The following is a 16,535-nucleotide window of genomic DNA, read 5'->3' on the forward strand; positions in this document are numbered from 1 at the left end:
ACGAATTGAAAGTAATCCTCTCCGTTTGTCTTCCCCATGGACAGATATAGCGAGTAGATGCCGTTACTGTTGATAAAACCTTTCAAAGCAACCGCTTTAGTGCTGTGTTAATTACTAGTTTATTTCACAAACACTCCTTTATCGAGATTTACTCACGTTTTCACCAAAGTTCTAATCATAACAAAAGGTGAAGCCTTCAAAACCCGTGACACGAGCAAGAATAATTACCTATCTGATTGAAAGTAGCAAGTGTAATTTGTTAAGGAACTGTTAATATAAAATGAAGAAAAGAGCTGGAGTGATGACAGTACCGCCCGTCTTCATACAAGTCCTTATTTCTCAACCTTTATCACGCTTGATGTGTGAAATGGCATCTCAACTGATTCTAAAGGGATATGTTTATAAATATTTGAACGCATTTCAGCAGAGGAATCGCAAAATAACGCAATATAGAATAAACGAATGCCCCTATACCAGTGGCATATGTACTGTAGTTATAAACGTCAAACAAGCAATGGTCATTTCGACAAATTGTGATGACTGAAGAACCACACAATCAGTGTTGCACGTTTAATTCTAAGTAGGATATGACAGCGAAATGGCCATCGGGACATTGGAGGTTTCTTTCAAGGTATGACCAAAGTATCATCCTGCTGATCAGATTCATCAAATTTATATGCATGTTTAAGGTAATTATTTAGGGTTTGTTTATATTATGTAACAAAACTCATTCGTAGGCCAATTAATTAGCCACTCAATCACTTTAGCTTTAGAATATTGAATGAATTTCTCATGAAGCCTCTTCAAAAACTGTATCAGATGTAAAACAATTCTCCCCTTAATTTACGTGCTTATAATTCTTATTTCCAAACTTAGGAGAAACAGTTTATGAAACTTTCACCTACGAAATAAAACTATATATATTCCACGTAATACGTGAAATCATTTGGATTGGGTAAATAAATATACATAACAACTACAGGAAAAGAAGTTTGCCAGAATAACAAAATGTTTGCGTGTAAAATAACTGTTGTTTAAAGTAATCTGCACACGGCTGCTAACATGTGTAAATTTAAGACGAGATGTCGTGCAGGCTTTGAAAATAGGAGATGACGATCGACAGTAAAATGGTCCGTGGTCTTTTATGTATGACTTTCTAAGTGGCAGAAATTACAGGGGACGTACGAATAGAATCGCTAAATATTCGTAATTATCCCGTGATTTCTATACGGAACGGACGTAGCCATCAGTTAGCTAGATTAAGAGACGCTTAATCACAACTTAATAATCAAAACGAAGATATTTTTCTACTATTATTACAGTAATTATGTCATTTAAAACAATGACTAAATCCACTTCTGTCAGGGCAATGTTAAATTTATGGAAAGCGATTGGGTTTTCCGATAGAGAATCTAAGAGAAATGCGAAACCGAGAAACTATTATTGCAGTTAATTAAACACAAACTGTTAACAATCAATAATTATCTGACTTAACTTAACTTAATAAAAGCTTTGCACGATTTTTACGCATTGAAACTTCAATGATATTAGGTGACAGCCATTCATACAGTTCCTGATTTAAAACGGACAAATGAAACAATAGATACAAAAATTGACAGATAACTGTCATAAAACCTTGCATATTTTTTTCATTTCATTTTGACCTGAAATGTTCATACACATATTGCCAATAGCTATTTATATTTTTTATTAGATTTATTTGTTATTACTTTGCACTAATTGTCTTTTGCTTGTCCTCAAACACAACATTGTCAATTTCACGGTTCTTTTCAATTATTACCGTAATACACGAGTAAATCAACCGTCTGTCAAAACTCAACAAAACGTACATAAATACGCAGAGAAACACATGGTCATATATCAGCGAGTCAAAAGAAATTTGATTCCCAATAATTTCTACAGTTAAAGTTTTATCGCAATAAATTAATAAGGCGCGAAACAGGGTAGTCTATAATCGACTCGACATCAACCACAACTCGCTCCACTGCTCAAACAGGTATGAGTAACGTGACACCGCATTAGAGGCTCATGTTGAACGAATTAGAAGGCCAATTTTTCTTATTTTTCATCAATTCGTAATACAATATGCATTTCGTACCGCCTCCCATTCTTACGTCCGACCCTCGTAAATTCCAGTGGCGCCGTACTTAATTTTTAAGCATTATTGTACAATTAAGAGTACTTTAAGTTAATTAAAGACACTTTTAAATCAACTTTCTTTTTTAAGCCAATATCGGCCCTAAAAGGCAATGTCAATTACTAAATGCTTATAAATTGGGTGTATTATATTATAACGGAAAAGGCTGATTTGTGCGTCATAGAAATTAAAATCTTTTAATTTATGCGCAGTAAAACACAAAGGGTACTACAAGGCAACACTATAAATCTTTTTTTTCTGATCAGTAATTAGTTTATTTTATGAGAATACAGCTTAAGCCGATGCCTAATTTGCGAGAATATTGCTTAAAACAATGCCGTTAAAAGAGATAATTTTCATTTTTATATCATACGTCATATCTAATGAACAGACGTAATCAAACTTAGTTCTAAATTACCAAAGTGGTTTCCACTGCTTCCGAGAGATCACACCTCTTTCACAGTTAAATGTCTTTGAAACGCCTTTTCTAACTAAATGGCTTTCTTAAATATAAAAACAATCTTATACTTTTGACAAATACAATGTAATACTGTCAAAAGTTTTCTTTGGCTTGCTATTATTATTGTTACCCTACAAATGATGAGTTTCAACAAAACACTGAGATACTGTAGAAACTTGATTCGATTCTTGAGTATCTTGCTGTTTACGTAATCAAATTATAACAACTTAAAAAGTTCAAAGAATAATTCAAATGGCAATATGCAGAAAATAAATCCGGAAATCATTTTTTCAAGAATGAGTGACAGGTACCAGCTCCGCATTCACATACTTGCATTGCTACAACACTAGATGCGTATATAAATGATGGATCGATATTTCGGTGACTTTTATAAATCAACGGACACCAGATCCGAATGATACCTCTACAAGAAGATAAAGAAATTGCGCATGGTTGACTTTGGTAAGTTAAACAAAACCTTAAATGTTAAGAATTTCCATGTGAGTATGGAAAAACACTTACTCAAACGATCGTCCGACAAACAGCCAAACAAACAATAATAAAATAACGAAAGCGATAACAAAAGACCGTTACAGGCAGGATTTGGTAAACCCGAATCCAATCAGCTATTTGTAAATTGAAGTTCCAAAGAAACGTGGCTAAATTTTCTTATGCTAGTTCAAGACCAGAGAATACTCGCAATATTAAATAATCGCCATAAATGAATGTTTTAATATACAGACTCACATCAAACCGAGTCTGCAATTTTCATGTCATTTTGTTATGGTTAATGCTTCCGCGGGAACACCCTTTTTTAGATTTTTAAAAGTTATAAAAGATTTACGGCATTTTAAAAATGTTGAAACTAAGGTAAAAAAGTGTCACGGAGTGGTGCATACCTATATACAAATATATATGGAAAAAACACATTGTCAGTTAAAACTTTTTTCAATGAACTACACACAAAACATTCCTTTTTAAGAAAAAGAAAAAGTGCCTTGAACTATCATGGAACATTATCTTCAAATGAATAAAAAACCAGAAAACTTAAGAAAAATTCGGTTTTTACTCTATGAAAGAATGTTTTAAGTAAATCCCTGTCTAAGAATGGCTTTAATGATGACAGATGGGGTTATAAAAGGAATAATTCGCCATTTTTTTGCATAAAGAGAAATAATTATAGTTCTGTAAATGCCAGTTTCATATGTATATGGGTAGTGATAACTGAAAGTATATACAAATAAATGTCATATCACTCTTGCAAAAAATAGTTGTATTAAACTCTGTTTGGATAAAACTTCATAGTAAGTTTAATTTGTACTTAAGTTTAATTGCAGATAATGTGAGTGTTATTAAATTGTTTGTCGCCAAGTTTCACTTTATACAGCAAACAAATGCACAAAAGATGAAATTTATTTAAATTCATCACATTATTATGCGCATTTTGACTGACAGACTTGTAGTTAGCTTTCATTTTCAACGAGGAGGATTTTTGAATAAATCAAAAATAGCTTTTAATTAAAACAATAGTAATAACGCAGATGATATTTGCTACCTCAAAATTCATGTTTAACAATGACTATATCCCATAGATTATAACAAAATGAAGATGAAATAATAGATGATCCAACTACAAAACAGTTTTTCTTATTAAAATGGCTAAGAATAAACTAATGATATCAATATCTTTAATTAATGGAAAACAAACTTTTCAAAGGGTAAAGAATCATGTTTTATCTCTAAAGCAACGATTTACCTCGGGGAAAATATTGCAATGTAACTACACCGGTATAAGAAATCATAATATACACGTAAATCTACTATTTTCAGTCTACTTTCAACAGTGTTCTTTTGAGCTCTGTTGCTTTCTGTATATCTGATGGTCCAAGCCTCATTCACAAACAATCATCCAAAACACACAAGGTCTAATTTTATCCTTCCATAGTATTGTCAATACCGTTCCATTACTCCTATAAAATTTACCTATCATAGCCTCCACACAGCTACTTATACATAGGCAATAAAGTCTCATTCAGGGGAATAATTGTTTGATGTAATTAAGTGGGCAACAAAGGGACCACACATAACTTAACTGTCCGTTTTAAACAGGACTACCAAACGGAAAGTCATAAATTCATACGATACTGTCATCAGTGTCTGCATATATTTCACATCCCAAATAACACTCTATCGGCAGATTGTCATGTTTTGCGAGCAGCTTTCTTGTTTTAATTCTGGTTTATTTTTTTGTATTTCAGCTAGACTGTAAACATGCTAACAACTTCGATCACGTTCGAATCTGCTTCCTTCAGCTAACCAGTTTTGGTGTCATATGAGGATTTATGGTCGTGACCAAAGTAGGACTCAAACCAACGGTTTTTCGATAGAACTGCATACACATTAACGTCTACGCCACAATCGCCTTTACGTTTTACGCAGCATGCAGCAAAGGAATAATGTCATTTAAACATGTATATTAAGTCAGTCGGATTCCAAACACGAAATGACGCCAATTTTGACGTCACCTTTTCTAATGACATATTTTCTTTGTAACTTCAATTCATTCCATTTTCTAGGACTGAAAAATAGCCTTCTTGAAATCAATGCAATCTAGAATATACACATACCGAGTATACCATAGTACAATAATAAAATGCACACAAGATTGCCTTCCCAAGAAAAGTTTACCGTAAAAGAATCACAACATCATAGTAAGCCGGAGATCAAAAAGACAAAGACACCAAATGACTCGAAGAAAAGAAAACAAGCCATTTAGTTGATCATCAACGTAAAGCCCTTTTTTAATTTTCTATTTCACATACAGATTTTATTTTGGTAGTATTAAATATGCCATACGAACAATACCGTTATTAAATTCGGTATCTGTAACACCGTTCTACCTAAGGCATTCACACGGTAAATGAATAATGAATTTGTTAATGGTTATTGTTTCAAGGTGCAAATATTATTCTCCTAATTTGAATATATCATCTTGTTATAAATGCATAGATTAAGCCAACGTAGTATCTTGACAAGCAAACGCTATGGTCTAGTCATTTAGTGGGTGTTTTTTTCTCGTGTTTATTTTGGTCTAGATATGTCCATACTATTTGCGTAGGTCAGTTTCAGAATATACTCAGGTAATTTGGTTTAATTTTTTTTAAATTGATTTTCACTTGTATTTTACCAACAAGTAATGCATTGTTTAACAGGGCTCGCCACTTTAACCGCACGTATTTTCACCAATCCTTCTATTCTTTCAGCGGTAAATGCTTTATAAATAACCATTCAATTAATATTTTAAATATTACTTGTTTTAAATGTGCATTTTTATAGGATGACATGCTAAATAACATATTTTAACAAAATCTTCAATTGTGCTAAAGGTGTTCCTTATAAATTAATTTCGATATTCTTAAATAATAGTTTAAGCCGAGCGGTTAAAGTCATTGACTTCAAACCACTCATTGCTTTAAGTTAGGATTCTTTTATGTGAGGACGAACGTCGGTGGTTCTACTCAAGTAACCCACTTGCGACTAACATAATACGCGGGGACATCTATGAAGTGACTAAGAGTAAAGCCAGAACGTCGCCTTATGACCTTTACAGTGTCACTGTGACCCAAAAATAAATAAATGAACAATAAAAAAGTGAAATACTTAAATCACAGTCTCAGTCGTCTTATACTTCATTATACTTCAATAAACTACTAGTAAATTAAATAGTTTCAATGAGCCATTTTTGCATTATTTGTATATTATTATATTCAAAATGTGCATGACACAACAAAAACATCAAACCATTTAATTAAAAGACTGTGTTTGTGTATTTTTGAACGACGTAGCAAAAAAAGTATTTAAACCAAAAGTATGTGAAACTCGAGAACGATTCTAGCGAAAAACTTCATTTTATGAGCATATTTGTTTATCATTAAACGACAGTTAATGACCTGCTACTGTAACCTCAATTGACCTTGCAATACAACTTGAAAGCAACACCTGAGGAGAAATAGTTTCTTGATGAAAATTGAGCAGTAACCCGAGCCAAAACCAGGCGGAGAGGGAACAGTCATCATCGTCTTACATTACCTACATATACCTATAAAATGTGTCCATTCTCCTCATGCGTTTGACATTTTGGTTGTTGCGCCCGTCAAGAGGACGGAATGAGATTAATGATTTTCTTCCTAATTGATTAGAGTTCCTTGTAATTTTAACTAATTTATCAGCAGTGAATAAAGCAAGTTTATGAGATTAAAACAGGAGATAAGTGTATCAAATAGGTCAGAAAAACAACGAACTGCTCTATAGATAGAGTTACAGACATCGTCATGAAAAGGGATCATTACTCATTCATGAAAAGCTGGAAAAGGGAATTAATTAACCAAATGTATCTTTTTTTTAAAGTTATCTACAAAAGAGATAGTTTCATTATTTTGTATCATATTTTTGGCAGGACCCCGCATTACCAACAGGTGTTTCTACTTCTACATGAAAGGTTTTCATGACCAAACTTTGACATTAATGACTGAAGTATAAGCGACACAAAGACTTCATGCCACACAATATTTACATTTTAGTTTCAAATCAAGTCACAGCTATCGAAACAGAGGAGTATGCGAGAAATTAGGGAGAAGAACAATGGTCGGAGGATTTTATTCTAAAAAATGTTATCTGTAAAATTCATTACACTATGCAATCGTTGATTGTCATTTAATACACAAGGTTCACGTATCATGCCATTACACCATGCTGATGTCGTATAACTCTGTTGGTATATTAATTTGTCCCATTATTGAAGAAGTTCACGGAATATTAGCGCTATTATCTCTCATTTGCCTCTCGATAACTTTCTATATTTCACCAAACTATTTATTAACTATATCAAATGTTGTAAGCAAACAGAATTATTATTTTTTCTTAAAAAAAATAATTTTACATTTTTATCATGAATCGACGTCAATCCATTTTGAAACTTTATGAAAATGAGGGGAGGCATATTTATAGTTCTTACCCTAGTGGATAGAAACATCTGTTTATATACAGGCTACGAAAACAGTTCACATATTATAAATTATTAATCGGTATTTTCAATAACGTGTTTTTTTTCAAAAACTAACTTTTAAGACGTAAAACTTCCAACAAAACTTCCAACATTTAAAGGATCTTATTAAATACCAATTGAAATTAATTTCAATAATTTACTTCAATTTTTAGGCAATTCATTTAGCGAATTCAGAGCTGTCAGATTACAGAAATTTTATTACTTCCAAACGCTGGTGGTCCCAGAATGTACTCTACAATTACAGCACAATTAAAGCATCACTTACAAAACAGAGATTAAAAGTATACCTTCAGCAGTGAAAATAACCATACAATAAAAGCAATTTAATGCCAATTAGTTCAATTCTGTTTCTCTCTCCGTAAATAATACACATTGTCTGCATACTTAAATTGGGAAGAACTGATTTAATATAGTTATCAGAGCAGGAAATATTCAGAAATCAAGATATATGTAGACATTCCCATCAACGTAGGTTTTTTAATTAAAGAAATGTAGATTTCATTTAAATATTTTTTAATGATCAACATTATTTTTTATCCAATCATATTGCAGTATTTTTCAAATTTCTGCTAAGTCTAAGTCTGCGACACGCTTGACCAATTATTTTTTGTTAATACGTATTATTAAACACTAACCTATACGTAATATTCAGGATCTATACCATGCGGCGACTTTTCAGACCCTATCGATTTATCATTCGATCGTGTTTTTTCATAATCTTTTACTTTCTATTTTATTTTCAGAGAAAAAAAAACCCACAACGAGTCCGCCTGGCAAGAATGAGCGGTAATTAAGTCTCGGATCGTACTACCCAACACATTCATAAGTTAAGGAAACAATTCGTACGGGAAAGTAAACTCAGCATATGATCTAAAAGATGAAACTGATAAATTGTGAGTGATGTTGAAAAGTGCGTTCAGGAAAATACTGAAACGTTCATAAATATATTTCTACACTTACATAAACAATGTCAAAATTCTCCTTTAGACACTGCTTAAAGAAAAAGAATGTTACAATTTTTTTTCGGAAACATTTTTTTATGTAATTTATGACTCCCAATTACAAAACGCAGACTCCATTAGAGTTGTATTTCATAATCAACATGGTGATAACATGACAGAACAATTATACTGGCTCGATGTTCAGGCGCCCGTACATTATACCGTACTATCATTGCCATACAGTGTAGACGTATGGATTCCCCAAGTTTATCACGGACAGCGCCCGTAACTCAATATCTTTTTCATTCGATGTAGGTGTTTATCTCGTGCACGAGACATACACAGATAGAAAGGGCCAAGTGGAAGAACAGGTTTCATCAGTACAAGAACAAAGTAATGAGACATATACAAAACTTATGTTGGGGGTCAATTCACAGTGACATTAAACAGAGACATTACTTTCAATTTTCAACAACAAAACATATAACAACTGAAACTTTATATAACGTGGCATTCCAAACGATGCTTTATTCATTTGACAATACATAACTTCCATCTATATGGCAGGTCCGCTTGTTAAAAATTATCTTGTATGTATTACAATGAGATACCTAAATGCCTGGAAGATTGTAAACTTGTTCGTAAAAAAACCCTGATGATTAGGAAGCCTTCTCATGTTGTTAACTCCAAATAATCTGAATTCATGTTGGTGTCTACAAAGTCTATAAATTGTACATCAAGATCAAGGGCTACCCAATATAATATTTGTACTCACCGCATTAAGTATATCTTCTGTCTTCCGATGATGAAAAAATACCCGAAACAATAAATATATCTAACACAGATCGAACGCAATTTGGGCATACATAGAATAAACGAACGATCGTTCGTTATAAACGGAGTAGGAAATTATATTAACCTATGACATAGATTTCATGCATAACATAGTAGTATGGACATCTTTATCGTTTGCAGTATCATTGAATAAAGAAAAGTATCAAACATACAAAAGTGAGCATATAAATTTGTCTAAATATAAAATACAAGCGATTATCTAAGTATAAGAAATAAAGAAATTCTTTATCTTGGACTATATTATAAGAAAATAACATGGCAATGGAAACGCCATTCTAGCTTCAGACAGTGCCTAGGGACACATGTAAGATACAAAACTCATTGAGTTGGTTTTCTGGAATGAATGGCTTTTTACTTCAATATGCATACTTTGATCATAAGATATTCAAGATTTACAGTTTGGTCGCTCAACAAACTAATGGTCTTCAAAAAAAATGATAAGCAAGTGTTGTGAATAGGGCGCTCAAAACGCATGAAGAAATAAATGCAAATTTCTATTTTCTTAAGTTATGAATGTCTGGACAATTATATTTGTTTAAATACAAAAAAAAATAAAGCAATTTTCATTAATGACTTTGGTTCAGAGGGTCAGTGTAGATCTGAAATGTTGACAGCTGGAATTTGAGAGACATATTTTTTTCATTAAGAAATTAATACTTTTGTATGTCAAGCGTCTCTTATTTTCACATATTTGATGTTATCTTTATCATTTGAAACACCTAGAATAATATGTATATCATTAGAAAAGAGAGAGTTTATTGATAGCCCAAATCACCGATTTTAATTGGTATATCAAATTGTTATTTTGACACAATTGTTGACAGTTTATTTGTGTATTATAATATTTGATATAAAATTATGTCAAGATATAAACTACGAATGAAGTGTAATGACATATTCTTTTATTAAACATTCAAGGAAAATGTTTTTAAAAGAAGTCTGAGGGAGCATTATAACTTTTCTAGGACGAATTATATGAACTTTTATATGAAAAAATTTTTTTGTCAAATTATATCAAAATGCAAGAAAAATGGCCTTTTAAACCCATGTAATGTAAAGAGTAAAGAAATGCATTATGTTTATAGAACAATGAAAACAATAAGTCATGTAATAAAACAAAATACTTAACACTCACATTAGGCCAGTTTACCAACTCAATGTTTTATATTCTTTTCAGCAAATTATTTAATTCTAACATATTATGGCCAAAATGTTGTACCAAAATGTTGTACAGCTTTTTCATAGTTTCATTTTTGTTTATGCATATACTTGTACAAGTGCAAAATCAAACATACAAATGTATCGGTACAAAAAAGGACCAAAATATTGTATTGTAGCTACTAATCTGCCAAATGCAAAACATATTGTAAGTTTCATTTTATTGGCATTGGTTGCAGGGGAACATTTCAGAACAAAAGCTCCTGAGAATGACATGACTACATGTGCACAGCAATACCACCACCACATCTGCACCTACCTCTTGATCTATTTTCTTGTTTTCAGCATCATCTTCGTCCATTTCATAGTAGAGATCAGTTTTTGTTATAGACATTATACCATTAATGGCCACGCCAGGGGCTATCAGTTTGCAAGTGGTGGACATAGCAACAGGACCTGAATATGTTTGAGAACAATAATGCTCATTCCAACTTGGATAATTATATATTCATACACTAAGATCTATCATGAATAAAATACAAAATCAATATCCCACGCAATGTTAAAACATATGCTTTCCTTCTAGACAAAGATAAAATTTTAAGCTGTATTGTTTTTTAACAAACAACCACTTCAGATCAATTCTCTACTGGATGTATATCATACTGAATGAGATTTTATAGCAGATAAACAATAATGGCATCTTTAATAACAAATTTAACTACCACTAAATCATACGCTTCTATGCTAAAAAGATAGTGAAACTGAATAGTTTGTCTTCTCAATGGAATTTCTGTAAATAGAGCTTGAAATATATGAAATAAATTTACAAACCATTGACTTTTGCCCTAATAATCAAATCAATAATACAAGTCAGCTGCATGAAAAAGATATCAATTTCAAATAATTTTGCCATCCGTATAGAGAAAAAAACTTAAATTTAAAAGCTATCCATATAAACAGATTTTATTCCTTATGAGTAATACTTGTTACCAAAAATAATAAAACCATCAATTCTGTCCACTATCTTTATTTCTCTGAAACCATCAACTGGTCCACTATCTTTGTCTCTGAATCTTTTTTCAAAAGGCATCTGTACTATTTGCAGTTCTTAACAAGATACAAATGATAATATAAACTTCTGCAAGTGAAAGCATTAGCCATCTTAATAAGTAGCACCAATGACCATTCATAAGATAGTTGAATATCTTCATCACTTGAGAGAATCCAAAGTCCATTTCTGATTCAAACCAAAGATGTTAACGGACTAGTGATTTGAAATCAGCCATCTTCACCAATCTCAACTGTTATTATGAATAAGCTACAATAATCATATTAAAAGAGGTATAAGAACATTCCCAAGACTTGACTCAATGTATGAATACCTGAATATTCTCTCTCAAACTCTGTGTTGTCTTCCATGAGCAATTCTTCATCTGTATATTCTGGCATTAATGCCTGTGCTTTTTTACTATCTAGGTGAGCATGGAACGCATCACGGGCCTGGTTAATTGCATCTTCAGTAGCACCTGTAGCAGGACAAAACAAGTAATCGAACATCATCATTGAAATAAGTGTACATTATTTTTTACAAAAGATAGGTTAGCCCAACACAATGCTAACCTCCAGAAAAGTAAATTAGTATCAAAGTCATGGTAAAATATGAAAATTTGGTTTTCAAGTTCAAGGTTACTTGAAAGCATGTCAAAATGCAACTTATCATCCAAAGGCATGTTCTGTTGAGATATGGCAATCTTTTAATAATGAATAAAGGTTTAAGTCCATGGCAGGATTGGAACCCACAACTGTTCAAGGTAACTAAAAGTCAGTGAAATATAGTTTAAAAATCTATATTAGCTTGCTTATTTGAACCACTTTTGAGCCCGCTACTTGGAATATGAACTGGTGCAAAATCAGAAAATATAATTGTGACCAAAGCAGGGCTAAAACCCACAATTCCAAAGTTGAGAAAAAGGCACCATAACACCATCTCTCCCTTCAAGGTGGATGGAACTAATAATGTAAATGTTTATGAACAGGCGATAAATCATCAAAGTGAGACAATCAGGTCCCTAACTTTGAAACCATCCAGGTATGCCTAGACAGAATATCAGGTCAGGTAATTTGCATTAGCTGTTGCACCTGTTAGGACAAAATACATAAATTTCTAATTTGACATGTTCATTTTCGCAAACACATAAATATTACAGTGTACTTCTAGTCATAAAGCTTCAAGCTCAATGCAGTAAATTTCAAATATCTTAAGCCCCCAGGTTCCAGAAATAATTCTTGGTGACCACAAACCATAAATCATTGACTGTCATTCATTACTGCAGATGTTTTATTTAACATTATTGGCTATACTTCCCATTCTGATTTATATCTCTACATTTCTAGTAAATTAATGTAAAAATCATAAGCAACTGTAACAAGTGGAGAAGCCATAAATAATTCTTCTTTTTTCTCTTTTTTTTTTGTACTTACTTATTCAATTTTTTCAAGCTATGTCTGCATGATTTACAATTTATGAGGAGTCTTCATGTAATAAATGGATGCAAAATTTATAATTACATTTAAATTCTTTTAGGCAGTGCATTTCAGTCTCAGCACAGATTGGTTAAGGTTTTTCAGTATCATAGAGCTACCTAACCATATGCCCACAGCAAAACTACTATAAGCACTGGAATTACTTTAATCTCAAAATGTTTTACAAGATTCAGAGATACAGTGTTCAACCATATTGTCACAGAACAGTATTTGCGGCCATGCCATACCTGTTTATGGTGGACAGGTAAATGATAAGACAGATTACATGGATGATTCAACTCATCCAATAATCTTGATCTATTATGACAGATAAGTTACTTCCAAGTAAAAACCTACTAACCATGTTCTAAAGCTGCCTTGAGAGCAGCATCTGGATGTGTGGAGCCAATCGGGTTCTTTATAAACCTTCTCCTCCTTCTACTGTCATCTTCCCATACATCCAGCTTCCAGTATTCATCAATTCTGGCAGAACAAGGGGAGACAAATCAAAGTTACATAAAATACAAAGTTGTCTCCAACATATACAGCATTTATAAAGTCCATCTTTCATTTATTCACCTTTGCTTGCAGGTTTATACCATAAAGTTCAGCCAAGCTCATGTTGGTTTATTATTTATACACATAAGATCAAGATAAAACACTTGCTTGTTAACAGATTTATGCAGATTTTAACACAAAGTTTTTTGGTGGCATTCTGGCTTCAATCCACCTAACTGGCTTTCCAGTAGCAAGTGACCAACTAATTATCAAAAATAATTTCTGATTTATGATGACAAACAAATAAATTGAATATGTAAAGAGACCTTGCTATAGATGCCGATATAGATTATTCTAAATTGCTTAGTTTCTGACCATAAAACTTGTACGAATTCTGTGGTAACTTATGCAGAAAAGAAAATAATACATTATAATTATACAAGTTTGACTGTAACACTGGCACACTGGCATAATTTCTTTTTTCTTCTTGGAAGTTCATTGAGGCATGACAGTGCAGCATTAAGCCCCAAAAATATTGTACACAACAAAGTGTGTTAAAACTCCCTTATGCTTTGACATTGAAAACTTTGCATTATTCATTAGGCAAAATTCTGACACCAGCAAACACTTAGGTCAATGACAGATAAACCAAATAGTTAATTTCTCTTTTTGGTTGAGTTCTACTTATTCATAAAACAACATCTTCAAAGCACCTAGAGTAGAACTTAAAACTGCCTGTCAACCAATCAGACATTTCCCACTGCAGATACAACTACATAAATAATGCTGCACATTGCAGACTTACTGTTTTATATTTAACAGACTTGACTATAACTGCCAAGCAATTTAATTTAGTGAACATGCTTACTGCTTATCTGGTTCGCCCCATGCACCATGTTTGTTGGCAAGTATATTGAGCACTTTATCCCGCATTTTCATGGCAACGGAATAATCCCGCCTCTTAGCCGAGGTGATCAAGTGGTCACATAGCTTCTCTTCTTCTCGTCGGTCCAACATCATTTGTGCACACAGAGACTGGTAAATATAAATAAATAGGTAATGTAAACACCAGTAAAATTGAGAATTTATGATTTTATAATGGTTACAACAATTCTTTCAATGTTTTATTATAATATTAATTTTCAGGAGTTTGATTGACATCTTCTTTTTTTTCAAATTAGTATAAAATCAAATTGACACAGTTAATCACATGAAAAAACTGTCATTTAGAAAAAATACCCAAGTGTCCATTAAAGCAATTATTTCACCAAAGAGCAAACATTTAAGCAGAATCTTTTGCAAGTCAAATGGCATCCTTTGCTTAATTATTAAGTCAATCACAGTTGAACCTAAATTCTTTGGCATTGTTGAGTTGTAATGTATATAAGTCAGAGACAGTGAAGAGCTTATGCTTACAAGGCTTTTGTTTTTTGTCTTATTATGTCATACCCACACTGAAATAGAGCTTTCCAGCTTTACTGGCTGAGGAATACCTCAGAGTCTCCTCTGTGTATGAATTCAGGCACAAGTGGGCACTTGTCAAACCATTGACAATCTGTAAGCTAAGTTGATAGCTTCCTTACCATAGCCGTTTGGGGAGAGTGTTATGTTAATAGAAGAATTCATTTGTATACCTCAAACTCAGCATGCCTCTGTACATCCTCTGCCCTCATTCTGTTCAATATGAAGTCCGCCTCATTTGCAACTCGTACAATATGGTCTCTTGTTGCATGAGCTAACAACCTGAAATGAAATTTTGTCCCCTTTATATTTCCTGTATGACTTTTTCTTTCTTTCATAGACATTTGTCCAAAATAAACTGGTATGTTTCTTTCTAAAAATGCAGTTTTCCCATTTCTAAATATGTAATCTTCCCCAATTGTAGTTACGTATTGTCCCCATTTTTAACTATGCATTTTTTCCCCATTTGTACTTATGCATTTTTCCCCCTTTCTAATTATGCATTTCTCCCATTTTTAATTATGTAGTTTTCCCACTTCTAATTATGCAGTTTTCCCATTTCTAATTCTGCAGTTTTCCAATTGTAGTTGCATTATTTCCATTTCTAATCATGCAATTTCCCTTGACTTCTCATTTCTAATTACCCAGTTTGCCCAGAAAATGACAATATACCTTAAGTCAACCCTTATAACTAGTATGTCCTAAAATATAAGGCCTTGAGCCCCATCCCCTTCAACAGAAAAAATATGCTTGAATAAACAGAATTTGTGTGTAAGTGTGTATTTGCGTTTATTTACACTCGCCACCGGTTGCCCATAAGGGCGAGTCCCCCAGAAGAGTATTAGTCATTTTAGATTTTTGGAGGATAGTGCAATTACAGATACAGAAAGATGCCCCAATTCCAGAAGCTTCTCCTGGTTCTTTAGCGTGCCAAGTGTTTAAGCACCCATACACGGGACCTCAATTTAAAGTCTCATCCGAAAGACTGATTAGTAATTTTAGTTGGCCAGCCCGGGAATCGAACCCATAATGTCGAGATTACAAGTCTCACACTCTTACCGATTGAGCTATGCGGGCTGGCTAAACAGATTTTATAGCTGAATATTTCTTATATTCTTAAAGGGAGACAAGAACTTGTGAATTACATGCCTAACACACATGTTTATCCCCCTTGACAAAATTTACTCAATTATACTAATCACTATACATTCATACATTTACAGAAAAGGGAAAACTAAAAAATATACTAGGGCACAATTATTTATATGTGACTATAATGTGAATTCAGAATAACACATTTAAAACCAATATATATAGAGACATTTCTAAATTGGCAAAACAGATGCATAATGTCTCAAGGCGAATTGTTGTGCAAAATTTTCATTTCAATTAATGTTTTCTTCATTAGTTAAC

The 16,535-nt window shown here is 32.7% G+C and overlaps 1 protein-coding gene across 4 annotated transcripts in view; it reads right to left on the reverse strand.

The window, feature by feature from the left end:
- Positions 1–16,535, reverse strand: part of LOC132748717 (neurobeachin-like) — a 144,602-nt gene that overhangs the window by 92,519 nt on the left and 35,548 nt on the right. For all 4 annotated transcript variants that reach the window (XM_060738330.1, XM_060738332.1, XM_060738331.1 and 1 more), the window contains 5 exons: positions 15,296–15,404; positions 14,530–14,696; positions 13,525–13,646; positions 12,023–12,166; positions 10,957–11,093 (listed from right to left, as the gene is read on the reverse strand). In XM_060738330.1, the coding sequence (XP_060594313.1) occupies positions 10,957–11,093; positions 12,023–12,166; positions 13,525–13,646; positions 14,530–14,696; positions 15,296–15,404 (679 nt within the window). The remainder of the gene's footprint in view (positions 1–10,956; positions 11,094–12,022; positions 12,167–13,524; positions 13,647–14,529; positions 14,697–15,295; positions 15,405–16,535) is intronic.

This window comes from Ruditapes philippinarum, unplaced genomic scaffold, assembly GCF_026571515.1.
Source record: "Ruditapes philippinarum isolate M1 unplaced genomic scaffold, ASM2657151v2 ctg58_1_1_1_1, whole genome shotgun sequence".
Classification (NCBI taxonomy): domain Eukaryota; kingdom Metazoa; phylum Mollusca; class Bivalvia; order Venerida; family Veneridae; genus Ruditapes; species Ruditapes philippinarum.